The sequence below is a fragment of the Salmo salar genome, chromosome 01 (genome assembly GCF_965601325.2).
Source record: "Salmo salar chromosome 01, fSalSal1, whole genome shotgun sequence".
NCBI classification, from domain to species: Eukaryota; Metazoa; Chordata; class Actinopteri; order Salmoniformes; family Salmonidae; genus Salmo; species Salmo salar.
Genome location: NC_138291.1, coordinates 58205582 through 58222936, shown reverse-complemented (window position 1 = coordinate 58222936; position 17355 = coordinate 58205582). Strand labels below are relative to the sequence as shown.

The window sequence follows — 17355 nt, the reverse complement described above, 5'->3', positions numbered from 1 at the left end:
GCAATCCTCTGTGAGCTGGCTGTTTTATGTAACCACATTTTCGCTTGTAACAATTTTGGGTTCAAATGACAGGCAGCAACGAAATAGCAAGGAAGCTGTTGTTTCTCTATTCCCACCGGCCTGCACCAGGTGTAAAGCTATTAAAATATTTATATGTATAATTCGTACTCCGATTTGAGAAAGGCAGCAATACAGCGTCTAATAGTGTGTGGGAACGCACAACTCATAGATCTACATACAAAAATATTGTGGGTGGAGTAAATCCTCTCGCGTTGCCTCTTTCTGTCTGGTTTTACCAACGATATGTATAAACCCTGGATGACTACGGGGACGCTGTAGTGAATCCACCGCGGAGCCATATTTTTTTTATTTACCTTTATTTAACTAGGCAAGCCAGTTAAGAACAAATTCTTATTTACAATGACGGCCTACCTAAAGGCAAAATACCTTCTGCCGGGAAGGGGGCTGGGATAAATAAAAAATAAAAACATAAATATAGGACAAAACTACATAAAGAGAGACCTAAGACAACATTGCAAGGCAGCAACACATGGTACAAACATTATTGGGCACAGACAACAGCACAAAGGGTAAGAAGGTAGAGAAAATACATCACGCAAAGCAGCCACAACTGTCAGTAAGAGTGTCCATGATTGAGATAAAACTGCCCAGTTTGAGTGTTTGTTGCAGCTTGTTCCAGTCGCTAGCTGCAGTGAACTGAATAGACGAGTGACCCGGGGATGTGTGTGCGTTGGGGACCTTTAACAGAATGTGACCGGTAGAACGGGCAGAATCTTGGCACACCTCCATTGTAAAACATTTTAGAAGCTATAGAAAGGCATTTATTAATGTCTACATTCGTTTTTGACACGTTTATTCTTACATTTACATTATATTGTGAGCTAAACATAAAATAAAATATTTTCCTTTGTAATGTTACTGTCCCCACTACAACAAAATACTTATTTGTAATTTTGTCCTTAACATTTCATTGAAATACTGGAGAATTCGATTCATTCCTATGGAGGATGCTCCTACTTGGAAGTGCCAATATGGCCGACCGACGGCTTCAAATCCTCACAATGGCCAATACATATGCAATCCAGGGTTTATATACTTGATTCGGTTTTTCCCCGGTGAAAAGAGAAGCAGTTGACTTTTGCCGGTGTTCATTATATTTGTAAAACCACTGAGCTAGTTACATCGATGTCTAAGTCAAAAGTGCAATACAAGGGGAAAGGGTAGGTGCTGCCGGTGGCATGTAAACATTTAGCTACTAAGTTCTGAAACAACGGCAGCTGTCTAACTCTGTTAGCTGTTTTAGCTAACGACCTCTGCGCACACAAATTAGCTAAGGTGAAGTTAGTTGCTACAGTAATGCTAGCGAGTAGCTAAACGTCTTTCGACTTCATTGAGCGGGCAAGCTGTATGAAACAGCCAAGAGACTGCATTTGTTTAATTATACTAGGTAGCTATAGATAACATGCTGGTAATAATCGATAGTGTTATATGGGCTCCCCACCCAGACAGTGTTTCGCCTAGTCCTGGGGGTGCACATTTCGCAACACCCGCAATAACATCTGCTACACACGTAACATTATGAGACAAATACAATTTGATTTCATTATTTTTGCCCTAACACCTGATTCCACCAATCAAATATTTAATGAGTTAATTAGTGGAATTAGATGTGTAGTGCTAGGGCAAAAATAAAAATGTGTACCCCTTCGAGACCCCAGGATCAGGATTTCGCTACACTCGCAATAACATATGCTAACCATGTGTATGTGACCAATAAGATTTGATTTGTATCACTATGGGAAAGAAGAAGCTGTTATATATGTGCAATTTTTCCAATCATATGAAATAGTGAGTGTGGAACTCTTCGCCTTTCTGGTGATGGCTGGAAGTGTATTTCCCACATGGAAAATCATTCGTGTGTTTATCGCGCCTTGGGCTTGTGCATTTTTTTGGGTGTGTGTGTGTGTGTGACAAGCTGAAAAGGATTCGCTTGTCTGTCTTGAACCCCCTTTGAAGGGCCCTTCTCTTCCTACTAGTGGTGGTGTACGTGTGGAATGTGAAACTGATGCTGTTTGAGCCATAGAAATAGAAGAAAGGGTTGCTTTGCCCACTATCTGACGGAAACAACCTATGACGTAGCAACCGGCCTTGGTTCGGGGCTTGATAAATAAATGGCACATGAAAGCAAACAGCAAGGGAGTTATATCAAAGGATTTAAACGGAGAGATATCACTGGAGACCCAGCAACACAAGGTAGCTATAACCTTAGGAGTTTGTGGTTGGCGTTGTACGGCTGTTTTTCAAGAATACACCATGTTCTTACATGGCCAGCTGGACGATTTGAGCCTCGTCGAGACAAGCGCCTCCATTTTTTTTTTTACCGGAGTTAAGGTTACATGACATTTAAACCCGCATAAATGTATTGACCAACCGGTTAAAACTCGATTAAATGGTGGGACTATTTTTGGCGAAGAGAATGCATGTTTAGGGGGCCGGAACATAGTTGTGAATTTGTAGTGTACAAATTATTATAATAATGTCCAAAAAGAGATTGCATTTGAAAATAACAATAAATTCATCATAACTTGTTTACATTTAGATACGATCACATACGTCTTTATGTGGGAATACTTGGGAACCGATATCCTAAACTAAACTAATCTGTCAAAAACCCGGCACAATGGCTATGACAGGTAGTGATTGAGCAAACATTTTAGGATGCGGTTTTGTGGGCTCAATGATGACAGAGTGAGGGATATTATGTGAGATACCTCAAAGCTGGTGTTGGGCTGAGTCAACAAGAAGCTATGAGACCAATTTAGAACTGATAGCCTAGCCTAAACATTCCTTCCAACTTAATGCCCTTGCTAAAATGAACAATTTTCGGGAGTCTCCACACATGCTAGTGATTAACAGTATACAGCACTCAGTATAGTAGGATCTCCCTGTGGAGCCTGGAACCTGATCATGAGTCTGTTGATGGTCACAATGACAATTAGTCTACTGTAATGGTAGTATGCACCTTGTTTCATTTCTTAAATCTGATACTTACTTTCCCTAAAATTCTCTGTGTTAAGAGATGTAAAGCAGAAGTGAAAACGAGAGAGAGCAGGAAAGCGAGAGTTGATGTGGGGGTTTCACAGCAAAAGGGAACAGAAATCTAACCTCACTGCTGACTGTAACATATTACCATTCTCACGTAATATTTGACTAGGGGAAGCACTCACTTTACTAGTGCATAGCCAATGAATTTTGTCGATTGTTCAAGCGCAACCCCCCATTCGACTCACAGTTGATCCCTGAAAGCAGACAGTGGTTCACTGAACAAAGGGAGGATTTAAGTCTTTGGAAAGAAAACGCAAAGAAATGCTGTTCTGTCAAAGTAACATACTATATCGCAAAGGTTAACCCTGTAATAGCTGTGCCTCTCTGCAGAATGTTTACTGTGGAAGAGCGAGAGAAGGCCACCCTCAGGCAGTGTGTGCAGGCCCGCTGTCAGCTGGAGGACGCCATCGGCGGGGTGACGAGGGCTGAGGTCCAGCTCCAGGATAACTCCAGAGAGGTGAGTCAGAAGACCCTCTTACAACCCTTGGCCCCATCCAGGAATGACACAGTTCTAGTGGCTCAGGAGGAACCCCCACTGGGTCAGTCTTTGTGCTCCGGTTATGTCAGGACATACAATGGGCTCTATGCTCTAAACAAAGTAGTTTTCAAGGATTTAGGACAAGCACCATGGTTAGTCACCCCAGGCCTCAGGAAGGCAGATGGCTATTGGGTGTATGTTTTGATGTGCTGGGAAGCCTAGTACACCTGGCAGGGTAATCATTAGTATTCCACAAAGTGATCCATGGCATTATTGTATGTCATAACTGTGGCAGACAGGCTAAGCCCTGATATGTTAGATGTGTTGTTTAAATGGGTCTTTGTCCTCCTGTCGTGACCCCAGTTAATGATTAGTATGTGGCTCATGTTATGAGGGTGAGAACGGGAACCGGAGAGACCAATAATTGAAGCATGACTACGGGATAGAGTTCCCCAGACCTGCCTTTTTATAAGGCAGCAGCAGGGGGAGAGGCTGGTCATTGCCGTCTGAGAGTACACCGACAGCAGAGCATCCACTACTGCAGCAGCTCACTTCTCACTGCGTCTTAGAGAATCAATCAACCTTTTTCTGACTAACAAGCAGAGGAATAGGTAAAACCTTATGTGAATGCCCTTCTTTGCCCTTATGCTTGGAGCAGATTGCAGATGGGTGTATAGGTCAGTGTGCTGTCTTGTCTGTGCATCTGACCTTGCTTAGTGTCAGCAGCAGGAGATTAAAGAAGCTACTCAGCCCTTGAGTGTTCTGTATCAGTTCTCAGGGCCATGACTTGACGAGCGTGGTGTGTGTGTGTGTGTGTGTGTGTGTGTGTGGGGGGGGGGGGGGGGGGGGGGGGGGGGGGGGGGGGGATTCTCGTATGCAGATTATTATTATATATATTTTTTTACTGTTTTGCTCATTTCTCTGGTGTTTACAGGTGAAGTCCCAGCTTCACACCTGTATCAGCAGACACCTGGAGTCTATGCGTTCCCGTGAGGTGTGGCTCCTGGAGCAGATTGACCTTGTGCAGCAGCTAAAGGGAGAGGCTCTGCAGGCACAGCTACATCAGCTTCACTTGGTGAGTATTAACCCAGGTGTCTGCACACTCACTGCAAGATTCACTGCACTCTGCACAGTGTCTGCTCAGAAACCTCTGAAGATCAAGTTCCATTTTGTTTCTTACTTCAGTGACCACCTCTTCGGGTTAATGGCGCCAGGTCTGACCTTCTCCTTTTCTCTCCCTCTCTCTTTTGCCCACAGCTCCGAGGCCAGTTTGACATTCTCATCCATCAGCTGGAAAACTCCAACAGCAACGACCTGGCCAACCAGCTCACCGGCTGCATGGAAAAGTACGAGACGGCACAATAGCCACTGTCTTGGATCGAATGTGGTTTGGGAGCCCGCTTAAGACATGGCGCTTGAGCTATCATTTCAGCCTTTCTGTATTTGCTTCCATAATACCTCTATCGTTGTCATCCTGAAGCGTGGAATGCGTTTAGTAGAGGATGGCGAGATGTGTGGGGTGAATTTTGGGTGGACTACTAAAATGTCTCTGTGTTCAGGTTATCTTCTCTGAACCTGACTCCTGAGGAAACCCCTGAGATGAGCTTCCAGGCTGACACTCGTTCCCTGCGCCAGGCCATCACCTCCTTTGGCACCATTGCCACCCAGGTACGTGACCCACTGGGAGCTACAAGCAGAAATGCACACACGGCTTAGGTTTACTAAAGGTATATATCCTAGGTTTTTAACATGTACATTTTTATATTTAATATCAGTTGTAGTCAAGGAAAGAGTGTTAGGAAAAACAAATTCTGATGTTCTTTGTGGAGGTATACAATTGCGTCTTATCAACATGCTGGGGAAATGTTGGGGATTGGAGTTTTGAGGTAACATAGTGATTCTACTGGTTATGCTGTCCTAGATGACTGATTACCTTGTGGCCTCGATCCATGTTATGTGTTAGTGCTTCTTACATAATACCCTGACATCTCCCATGGTCACTATTGATATAATGTTCATAACTTCCCTTTCACCTCCCCAGCACGTGGAAGGAGGCCCTGTGCTGAATATCGCCTCTCAAAGCTCAAATGCCAGCGAGCGACAATGGCTTCAGGAGGGTTGTCCAATCGCAGCTAAGAAACAGGTTTGTACCTTGATGTCACAGATGACACTTTTCCATCTAAAGCGGTGGTGACTCTGGATTGCTTTTGCACAGAGTCCCCACCCACACAGAAATGCACTGTACTGACATGCCCACTCGTTTTTTGTTTGTTTGTAGAGGGTGGAGTCTGCACCTCTTGCCGACTGGCTCCTTGGAAACCGTCCAGAGACTACTGCCCCAGTTGGATACCAGTCGAGCAAGAACCCACAGGATTGGTTGATCACCCGCAGGGATGTTCAGGTGAGAGCAGATGGCGGGAAATTAACTTCTTTGTGGTTTTTAGTCTATCGAGAAACAGGGTGAACTTTTAATTTACATTTACCACATCTAATTTCACATGAAAACCCATTTTGAAGTTAATAAGTCAAAATAGTGTTGAAATTTCGAGTTGCGTGGCTGATTACACCGACTATTTTTAGCATCTGGACTGTTTTCTTTTTCCTCTGTCCTTCAGTCATCTTGCCCCATGGCCCCCTTTGACTTCCACAAGGCCTGGGGCCAGCTGAATAATCTGGAGATGTGGCTGCAAAAGAAGACTCCCATCAGAGAGAGAACCAGCTGTAGCAGCAGCTCAACCTTCTCCATCGAGAAAATCGATGAGTCTGAGTTAGACATGGCTCTGGAGGAAGAGGTGGGCCAAGAGGAGGAGGAGCAAGAGTGGGCTAAGACTGATGACCTGAGCGACTGGCTCATCACCCCGGCAACTGTTGCCAAGGAAACCACCAGCAAGAGCTGCCAGGCATCTGAACCTGACAGGTGGAAGCAGATCTTCAAACCTTTCCAGGAGGGCTTCTCCTCCAGCGAGTGGCTGCTCAAATCCGACTGCGGATCGTGCTGTGCGACCCACACCAAGCCTGTGGCGATTGAGAACCTGGGCAAACTCTTGTGTCTGAAGACCCTCCCAGCCTCAGCAGCCATCACCCCTGCCACCACCACACCCCAAACCCCCAACACACCCAGCTCTGTGGAGATCTGGCTGCAGCAGGCTATTCCAGTACAGCAGTCGTGCAAAGCCAACGAGTCCTGCTCCAGCTACTCTCAGTGTGTGTGTGACAAGAACTGCGGCAAAGAAGCCCTCTGCGCCTGGCTCCTCAAGAAGGAGGGTCGGGACAAGAACGGGGTCTCTGTGGACAAGAACAACCCCAGCAAGCAGTCCATCCTCGACTATCAAGAGCAAGAACAGAAGGTTCAGGCCATCCTGGAGGCCTGGCTCTACCCTAGCGAGCCTCGCAAGACCATGGGTTCCACATCCCCAGTCATGTCATCCCTCTCAGCCTGGTTGTCTCCACCAGCCTCCCAGGGTGAAAAGGCCAGCATGGAGGAACACAGCTCCCAGTTCAATGGCCCCAAGTCAGAAAGTCCTTTAAGCAAACCACTGCAGCCAGAGTGCTGGATTTTACCTGAGAAGACACACAGTAGCACCGCTGCCACACCGAGTCAGGAGACAACAAAGGAGCAACCCAGCACAGAACCAGAGGAAGACAAGTGGCTTGTCCGCAAGAGGGCCAATGCTCAGGTAAGGTTATGGATCATGGACTGATGGGACAAACTCGTGTATAGTAGTCTTTGTAATACTTTTTTTTTGTAATCTGTCAACCAGTGAATCTATTTAAGCCTCAAGCAAAAGCTGGGTCACTGACCATACTGTGTTCCTTGGTCTGATTTCAGGAGCGACTTGCCCCTCCCACAGTATGTGATCTATTTTCCTGTATGGAAATCGGTGGAGACAAAGAGAAGTGGCTACACAGGGTCCCTATACAGGTAAGAATCTTAATAGTCTCTAAGGGGTGCACCTTTTTGGTTTTTGCCGTAGCACTACAAAGCCGATTTCAAGTTGAGTTGATTATTTGAGTCAGCTGTGTAGTGCTAGGGCAAAAAGCAAAAGCTGCACCCCTTGGGGTCCCCAGGACCGAGTTTGAGAAATGTTGAAATAGTCGTATTTCTCTGAACACCAACATGGGATTATTTTGGTCCATTTTGTTCATTATTTGTTCCTGGATTAATTAGACTTCCTTTCCCTGTCTTTTCCAGATGTGACAAGTATATGCAGTAGTTTTCTGAAGATATTTTTTGAGGAGCCACTTCAATGCTGATCCTCGCACACAATGTCTTGATTCCCCTTTTCCTCCAATTCTCTCCTGGGACTGGGCTTTTTTAATTTTATTTTCCTTTGTTGTCATGGAGATATGCCTCCTGCCCCCAGTCTGAAGTAGACTGGGGTTACTGGAGCTACTACCATTATCTGATTGTTCTGAGCATTTAGGTCTGATGGAATTCTGTGAATTTGCATCCTATAATCACAGTGGAGTTGTCAATACCTTGTCAAGCTAGCAAGATTAGCCTTGGGCTCTAAAGCGAATCCGCAATGTGACTGAGAATCACTAGTCCCGAAAGGACCAGCTCACATGAATATGTAACATTATTTTCCTTTAATTTGGGGGTGACGTGAGGCAGGAGGTTTTGGTGCGACAGAAATAAGATATTTGAATCAAACATGTTTTAGGAACACTTGTTTTTATGGAATGTGGTAAAGGGTTCTGAAATGAATGTCACTAATATGAATGGCTGGTTTTTGTAGTGACTATGCCTTGTGGGTATTTGGTTAACCCCTATACTCAAATAAGAGTATCAAGTAATGTAAACAAAGCCATTCTTTTCATTGTTATATGTCTTCTTCTGATCTTACAATCTAAACCTAAAGGCATTCCCAATACATCTACCCTTATCGCACTACCATAATTCTGGTTCTGCTTTATTTGCCTAAAGTTTGCTTCATTGTATTTAGCGGATCCATTGTGAAAACGGGGTCGGCTTGCCTCCTATATATCACCTGTGTGTTGAGATTTCCACTGCTGTGCAAGTGTTTTCATGTTACAAAAGATGCAAGCTGAAAACGTTGTGCCCAATATCGAGTTTCCATTGATATGACTTTCGATTGGCTGAATCCAACGAAGAAAACATCTCCCGCGTAAACATTTTAGTACCAATCAAATGAACATGTATTGATGACCTTTTGTGTACGTCTTTCTGCATAATACTTCTTTAGCTGTCTCTCCATAGTGCTTAGAACAAAGATTCTTGAAAATGTGTACATGGCTCTCTGTGAAGGAGAGTTGGAGAGGAGAAACACCACAGACGGGTTGGTTGTTTAGCAACAAAACCGACGGGTGCTCAACTATTGGGCAAAACAGACGGGGTTGATTTAGATTGACAACATGTAAACTTTATTAAGTCGCCATATGTTTATTGAAAACAAATACATCTGCACAATGAGCACTTCTCTCAAATACATACTTACATTTGTTGGTTAGCTAGCGAATTTTAGCCATATTTGCTTTGACATGAAATCAGTCAAAACAATAAATGGTATAAATAATATACGAGCCACTTACGACTCCCCACATGGCAGCTTTGTCATTGTTGCTAGCTATCTGACCATTCAGTCATAATGTGCGGCTTCCGGACATATTGATGCGCGCATCAGTTTCTTGACGTCAGCCAACCCGTCTATGGTGCTCGATGAATGGTTCTAGTGTTTGATACTAGGACTTGGTTTTTCAGTTCATCTGGTGCGCCTGTGCAAATGCTTTGTACCATAAAGTAGAACTATCCATATGATCACTTGTGTTATGCTCTCTGGAGTGATACCTGTACCATACTTAACTCTTAATAAAAACAAGTAAACCTTGAGTGCTGTGGTTGTACTTCCTTCTTCTGGAAACCTAGTGTTGCGTTTGAACATTTATTGCCCAAACCAAGTTGCAAGCATAGGCTGTTAGTCTTGAGAAATGCACAGTGCAGCGTTATACAATGTTGTGCTGATACCAAGAATATTTGCTGCTGTTGCAACCGAGTTGTGGATTAGATAAAACCAGTTGCGGCAGTCTTCCCATGATTACCGATAACCGACATTAGCCAAAGATCAACCCAAATATAGACTTGGCTTGATTACTTGTTACTTAACAATGACTTTCACCTTTTGAGCTAGGAAAGGGAAGACATTGGTTCTCCTTTGAAACAGCAATCAAAGCAATACATCCTATTGCTTCTGACATATGATTACAGTAGTGATAAGCAGAACAGACTTTATAACCTCCTTTTCCTCTTGTTTACATCTTTATCTTTGGCATGTCAGGTGAAATCACAAGATGGCTTGGTAAGACATTACGAGGTAGGTAGTCTAGTAGTTAAGAGCGGTGGGCGAGTAGAACAGATCTGATGTGCCCTTGAGCAAGGCACTTAACCCTTGTGTTGTCTCAAGGGTGCCACTGTGTTTAACAGCAAAGAAAACCCCCTAAATGATATTTTGTTCAACTTCAAATTTGGTGACTTATTCTAGTGACCCCAACATTAGAAAAAGTTTAACATCACCTTTGTTCATATTTCAATGAAAGCTGTACACCACCAGGGTACAAAGATTGTCTAACAGGCTGACTACACCGTTCGCGTCACATGCGCGAACGTTGCGAAATAAATGTAGACATGCATGTTATTCAATTATTGCACCCACACTGCTCGCGCGCGCCAACAAGCGTCTGCGTTGCCAAGGGCTAAAATAGAAGTCAGTTCAATTTCTGACGCAAATCGCGCTGCAAGTCCTGCCTCTCCCATTTCCTCATTGGTTTATAGAAGCAGGTACCCACGTGCCATCTCCTCATTGGTTATACCCACGTGGGTGACTGGAAGACGAACGAGGTCAGTGGCGGTAATGCACCTAATTTATGAAAGTTGCCAATTGCAATATAAAGTCAAGAGAAGAAAAAGCCTGGAAGGAAGAGAGATGACTAGAAACGATTCGGTTGACCGTTTTATGTGTTAATTGTCAGAGTAGAGGACCTTGGACATTTCAGATAAAATAACAACTCAATGTTTATATCCCAGGACAAATTAGCTAGCAACAGCAAGCTAGCTAAATAGGATAAATTAGCTAGCAAGTGCAAGCTAACTAGCTAAATTGGTCTGGCCCTGGGGCCATCTCTCCCTGGTACGGTATAGAACAGAAACATTAACCCATGCTCTGGAATGCTCTTTAGGTTTTATCACCCAAAAGACATAAGTCTGACTCCTGTCAGTGTTATCTCCCAGAGGCCCATCCTAAGTAGAACACACACACGATACTTATAAGAATACTCTATTCTGTTGCATAAAACAACCATTTGATGCAATAAAAGTATTATAACATAATCTTGCAAATTTCCACCATAATAGGTCACTCTTTTTCCACAACACAGCAGGGGGTGTAAAGCCATAACACGTTTTTCCAGCAGCAGACTATGATCGATAATGTCAAAAGCCGCACTGAAGTCTAACAAAACAGCCCCCACAATCTTTTATTATCAGTAATTTGTGTAAGTGCTGTGCTTGTTGAATGTCCTTCCCTATAAGTGTGCTGAAAGTCTAAAAATAAAATAGCATTGTATCAGGCCAAAAACCATTTTTCCCCCAAACTTTACTAAGGGTTGGTAAAAGGCTGATTGGTTGCCTATTTGAGCCAGTAAAGGGGGCTTTACTATTGTTAGGTAGCGGAATGACTTTTGCTTCCTTCCAGGCCTGAGGACACACACTTTCTAGTAGGCTTAAATTGAAGATATTGCAAATAGGAGAGGCAATATCGTCCGCTATTATCCTCAGTAATTTTCCATCCAAGTTGTCAGACTCCGGTGGCTTGTCATTGTTGATAGACAACAAATGGAATTCGAAATTACAATTCTTGTCTTTCATAATTTGGTCAGATATACTTGGATGTGTAGTGTCAGCGTTTGCTGCTGGCATCCCATGCCTAATCTTGCCAATGAGAAAATCATTAAAGTAGTTGCCAATATCAGTCGGCTTTGTAATGAATGAGCCATTTGATTCATTGAATGATGGAGCTGAGTTTGCCTTTTTCCCCAGAATTAACTATCATTCTTTGTCACTTATCTTTGTTTCATAGTGTAGTTTCTAATTATATTCAGTTTAGTCACATGACTTCTCAATTTGCAGTACGTTTGCCAATCAGTTGTGCAGCCAGACTTATTTGCCGTTCCTTTCGCCACATCCCTCTCAACCATACAATAAAAAAAAAAAATGAAAAGCTAACTGTGTCGTGAATTCATGCAAAAACAAGTTAGGTATTTATGTTTAACAAAGATTGTTATTTTAACTAAAACTAAACCAAGTGTTTCCAGTATACCGTGTTCAGCTGCACACTCTGATGACGTTAGAAGAATGCATCAAAGCTAGTGGAAGAAAATGTTCCTGAGTGGCATAGTTAGTTTTGACTTAAATCTACTTAAATCTATGGCAAGACCTGAAACTGGTTCTGTAGTAATGATCAAAAACCAATTTGACAGAGCTTGAAGAATGTTGAAAAGAACCATTGAAAAATGTTGCACAATCCAGGTGTGGAAAGCTCTTAGAGACTTACCCTGAGAGACTCACATCTGTAATCGCTGCCAAAGGTGCTTCTACAAAGTATTGAGTCAGGGGTGTGAATACTTACATAAATTTGATATTTCTGTATTTCATTTTCAATAAATTTGCTAAACTTTCAAAAAACATGTTTTCACTTTGTCATTATGTGGTATTGTGTGTAGATATGTGAGAGAAAAAAAAACACATTTAATACATTTTGAATTCAGGCTGTAACAACAAAATGTGGAAAAAGTCAAGGGGTATGAATACTTTCTGAAGGCAGTGTATGTCTACAAAGGAATAAGGATATATTTTGGGGAAATGTTTTGACTGGTCCATCCTCCAGTTTTCCTTAAGTTGGTCCCAGTTGTTTTACAGACCATAGAGACCTGCCGGGCCAGGCCCCCTCACGCTGACCTACGTACATCACCTATAAAACACACAAACAGTGTGTATATGTCATACAACAATCACACATAAGTCCGATCTAACCGGCCAACACTGATATCAAACCAACAATATCATACACTGACTTATCAACAGTGACCATAAAAAGAGATGTCAGTCAGGGGAATTCTAGTACCACAGAGACATCTGCCACCTGACATATGACCATCCCTCACACCACCAGGGGAAAAACAGACAAACACAATGGGACAAAGACATGAGTTATGTTTCCACAGTCTACATTCAACACGGACTATTGACAAAGGCATAGTAAAAGGCCAGTTTGTTTGTGTGAATTTTCACACACACCTTGGGAAACTGGAAAGTACACACTGCTAACAACAACAGTGGGATGTGTATGGGTTAATTAACGGAACCTTCGCTACCACGATGAGTTGCTCATCAGCACCAAGCATGATTTCACACAGATACATAGGAAAGTACATAGGATCAGATTAGTGCAGGAATCAGGTTTGAATGGCAAAGCATATCAATGAGAAGCCATTGCTATGGGCACACAGTGGCAAACATATCCAACAGTCTTCAGAGCGTGAGAGGGGCGTTGCAGCATGGTTGCCTGTCCCTGGCCCCATTCAGCAGCAGGGGATAAGACTGATAAAGTTCTCTCATACTGCAGACACAGGGCCCACACCCTGTGACTGCAGCCCCAAGATAAGTGTTTATGTGGCAGTATAGGTGCTATGTCACCATGGCAGGGAGAGAGAGAGAGAGAGAGACAGCTTGAAATACAAAACATCCCATTTACCCAACCCTGCAGTGTCCATACAAGCGCAGCCCACGCCCATGGGAGCAGAGCACGGATGTCAATGCAAGGACAATGCGAAACATGCTGTCATTGTCAAAACACACAGCGGATTGAACGACTGCTTCTGGACAATTTCCATAGCACCGGGAAATATATATTTTTCTTCTTGAAGAATTAAAATCCATTTATTACAGGCTATGGAATAGGTTTGGGCATACAATTATTGTTTGAGTGTGCTTAACCCCCTTGGCTGATATTGTACCCCCTCCCAGGAGTGTAGGCCAGTGCCAGATTTTTAAGAACTTCCCCTTATTGAATCTGGAGCAGTGCATGCTCTGAAATGTATGTTTGCAGCAGAGAGGTGCCCTGTGTAGATACTGTCCATTTAACAACAGCTGGTAATTAAGGCCTAGTGTCCCTCCAGACAAACTGAACCAGTCTAACCAGAATGTGGTGTCTGCAGCGACCTCTCTCAATCACATGAGCGGTGGAATTTTAAGTGGAATCTAATCAAGAGAAATGGGAAGCTGGTAAAAACCGACATAAAGCATCAGGTTGTCTTGGTCGACCACACCAGAAAGTCCTAGATGGGTATTTTCCTTTAGCTTCCTCTAAATAGAGCACGCTAGAGTAAAAATATCCTTTAGCTTCCTCTAAATAGAGCACGCTAGAGTAAAAATATAGAAGTGTTTATGTTTAATTACAAGTGCCAGAGATCACTTTTACTGCAGCTGACAATGTATTGCCATACTCAAAACACTAACACGGTTGTCTGACTATTATGTTCAATACCGGCACGTTTTACGAAGGCCTGACCTCTGCACATTTCCAATGTGAGTCACTAGTTCTACTGTATGAGAACAGGGATTTTTTTTTCTTCACAACTGACCTGAAATGCAAAAAGGAAGTGAAATGAGTGCCAGGGCTATGGATTTCCACTAGATAACACAGCCACAAATTCAGATTCCAAAGCCACAAAGTCAAACATTTGCTCTTTGGTCTATTTAAGGTTAGGGTTAGGCATACGTTTAGCAGTGTGGTTAAGGTTAGGTTTAAAATCCAATTTTAATTAGATACATTTTGGAAATGGGTGGGGTTTAGCCATAACTATGATTTTGTGGCCATGCTAACCCCTTTACACGTGTAAAAATGGGCCTATATGGAAGGGCCACATTGAAATGTTCCTAACAGAAGAACTATAAAAAGCATATGCATGACCATAGTAGCACATTTAGCACTTTTATGACTCAAGGAAAGAACCTTCAACTTGCTTAATCCAAAAACGTTCCATTATAATCTCAATCTGGGTCAGGTGGGCATCATTTGAAAGTGTATTCCATAGTCAACATGGCTAGCGAAGTGATAAAATATGATCTTACATTGTTATGCCTGGATCACACCGACAGTGTCAATGCGTTTTGGTACACCACAAGTACATTCATTTCCAATGGAACGCTGCGTTTGCCTTGCAGCTTTGCTTTGCAGAGGCAATTGCATTGTGTTCTGTGTCTTACATACGAAGGATTTATTGTAGGTATGCGTCAAACTGTATGCGTAGACGGCTTGACAGAAATAGTAGCAGAAGGTGAATGTTGAACTTTTGTTCCACACATATCCATATGATGCTGCATACTATTTTGCGCAATGAAGCTGTCAGTGTGATCAAGGCATTAGGCTTTCAAAAGGAACTTCAGATAAACAGATTGTAATTTAGAATGGAATCATGAGTGCATTCAAGTGCGTGTTTCAGTGCAAATGTTTCTTCATAATACGACAAACATAGCCTCATTCTTTTAAGGACATCCCAGTGTATAGTGCATGTCATCCTGGTAACTGTGGATCAAACATAGCGATCCTAAACGTTGATACTGCAAGAAACATAAGAATTTCACTTGGGACTCATCCGATGGCATTGAGGAGTTTACCACATCAGTCGCCGGCTTCATTAATAAGTGCATTGATGAAGTCGTCCCCACAGTGACCGTACATACATATCCCCAATAGAAGCCATGGATTATAGGCAACATCCGCACTGAGCTAAAGGCAAGAGCTGCCGCTTTCAGGAAGTGGGACACTAACCCAGCTTCTTCTATGAAATCCTCCTACACCACATTGAAGGTCCCCAAGAACACAGTGGCCTCCATCATTCTTTAATGGGAGAAGTTTGGAACCACCAAGACTAGAGCTGGCTTGCCCGGACAAACTGAGCAATTGGGGGAAAAGCGCCTTGGTCAGGGAGGTGACCAAGAACCCGATGGTCACTCTGACAGAGCTCTAGAGTTCCTCTGTGGAGATGGGAGAATCTTCTGGAAGGACAACCATCTCTGCAGCACTCTACCAATCAGGCCTTTATGGTAGAGTGGCCAGACGGAAGCCACTCCACAGTAAAAGGCACATGACAGCCCGCTTGGAGTTTGCAAAAAGGCACCTAAAGGACTCTCACACCATGAGAAACAAGATTCTCTGGTCTGATGAAACCAAGATTGAACTCATTGGCCTGAATGCCAAGCGTCACGTCTGGAGGAAACCTGGCACCATCCCTACGGTGAAGCATGGTGGTGGCAGCATCATGCTGTGGGGGATGTTTTTCAGCTGCAGGGACTGGGAGACTAGTCAGGATCGAAGGGAATATGAACGGAGCAAAGTACAGAGAGATCCTTGATGAAAACCTGCTCCAGAGCACTCAGGACCTCAGACTGGGCGAAGGTTCACCTTTCAACAGGACAACGACCCTAAGCACACAGCCAAGACAATGCAGGAGTTTCTGAATGTCCTTGAGTGGCCCAGCCAGAGCCCGGACTTGATCGAACATCTCTGGAGAGACCTGAAAATAGCTGTGCCGCAACGCTCCCCATCCAACCTGACAGAGCTTGAGAGGATCTGCAGAGAAGAATGGGAGAAACTCCCCAAATACAGGTGTGCCAAGCTTGTAGCGTCCTACCCAAGAACACTCGAGGCTGTAATCGCTGCCAAAAGGTGCTTCAACAAAGTACTGAGTAAAGGCTCTGAATACTTCTGTAAATGTGATAATGTTTTTATACATTCGTAAATATTTATAAAAACCTGTTTTTGCTTTTTCATCATGGGGTATTGTTTGTAGATTGATGAGGGGAAAAAACAATTAAATCCAATTAAATTTAGAACAAGGCTGTAATGTAACAAAATGTGGAAAAAGTCAAGGGGCGAATACTTTCCGAATGCACTGTATGTGAGAATGCTGTTCATTGACTATAACTTAGCATTCAACACCATAGCGCCCTCCAAGCTTATCACTAAGCTAGGGAACCTGGGACTGAACACCTCCATCTGCAACTGGATCCTGGACTTCCTGATGGGATTCCCCAGATGTCGAGGGTAGGCAACAACACATCCACCACACTGACCCTCAACACGGGGGCACCTCAGGGGTGCGTGCCTAGTCCGCTCCTGTACTCCCTGTTCACCCACGACTGTGTGGCCGCGCATGACTCCAACAGGATCGAGGTGGTGTCACATTTTAAATACGTAGGAATTTTAAATACTTAGTGATAATTATTTACTCTAACCTTTCCTTAAAAAATATATAAAAAGTATATGGAACAGCAAAACGCAACCTGGTAAATGTTTTATTTATCAGAAACCAAATGTCAACAAAAAACCAAACACTGAAAAATAGTTATCCTGGTCAAACCAATATTCCAACTGTAGCCAGCATTACACAGTGAACACAATGTACCCGTGGCCAAGGCAGACTTTGCCCTTCTCCCTTAGCAGGGACAGCTAGGTTTTTGGGCCTTGACATCCTCAGCTGTGTCACAGCACATAGAAGTCAGGTGTGTCAACACAGGTGTGTTTGAGCACAGGGTCATTCAATGGCAATGTGTGAGCATGACAAAATCTCAGTGAAAGCAACAGCGTAGTAGGGGTTTACAACATAACCCCATCATATTGTCTCTATCTATGTTTCCTTGTGTTGGTGAGGAGACATGAGGTGAGGAAAAGTTT

General features: G+C 43.4%; 1 protein-coding gene across 7 annotated transcripts; it reads left to right on the top strand.

Moving 5' to 3' along the window:
- Window positions 1-367: 367 nt before the first annotated feature.
- On the top strand, window positions 368-9455 carry LOC100306816 (nuclear receptor coactivator 4). Of its 7 annotated transcripts, XM_082978791.1 has the most exons (11): window positions 1123-1241; window positions 2058-2274; window positions 3441-3583; window positions 4539-4679; window positions 4862-4950; window positions 5164-5272; window positions 5646-5747; window positions 5883-6005; window positions 6220-7281; window positions 7434-7526; window positions 7797-9455. In XM_082978791.1, the coding sequence occupies exons 2-11, from the start codon at window positions 2193-2195 to the stop codon at window positions 7800-7802; spliced, it is 1950 nt and encodes a 649-aa protein (XP_082834917.1). In that variant the 5' UTR covers window positions 1123-1241; window positions 2058-2192; the 3' UTR covers window positions 7803-9455.
- The last annotated feature ends 7900 nt before the right edge of the window (window positions 9456-17355 follow it).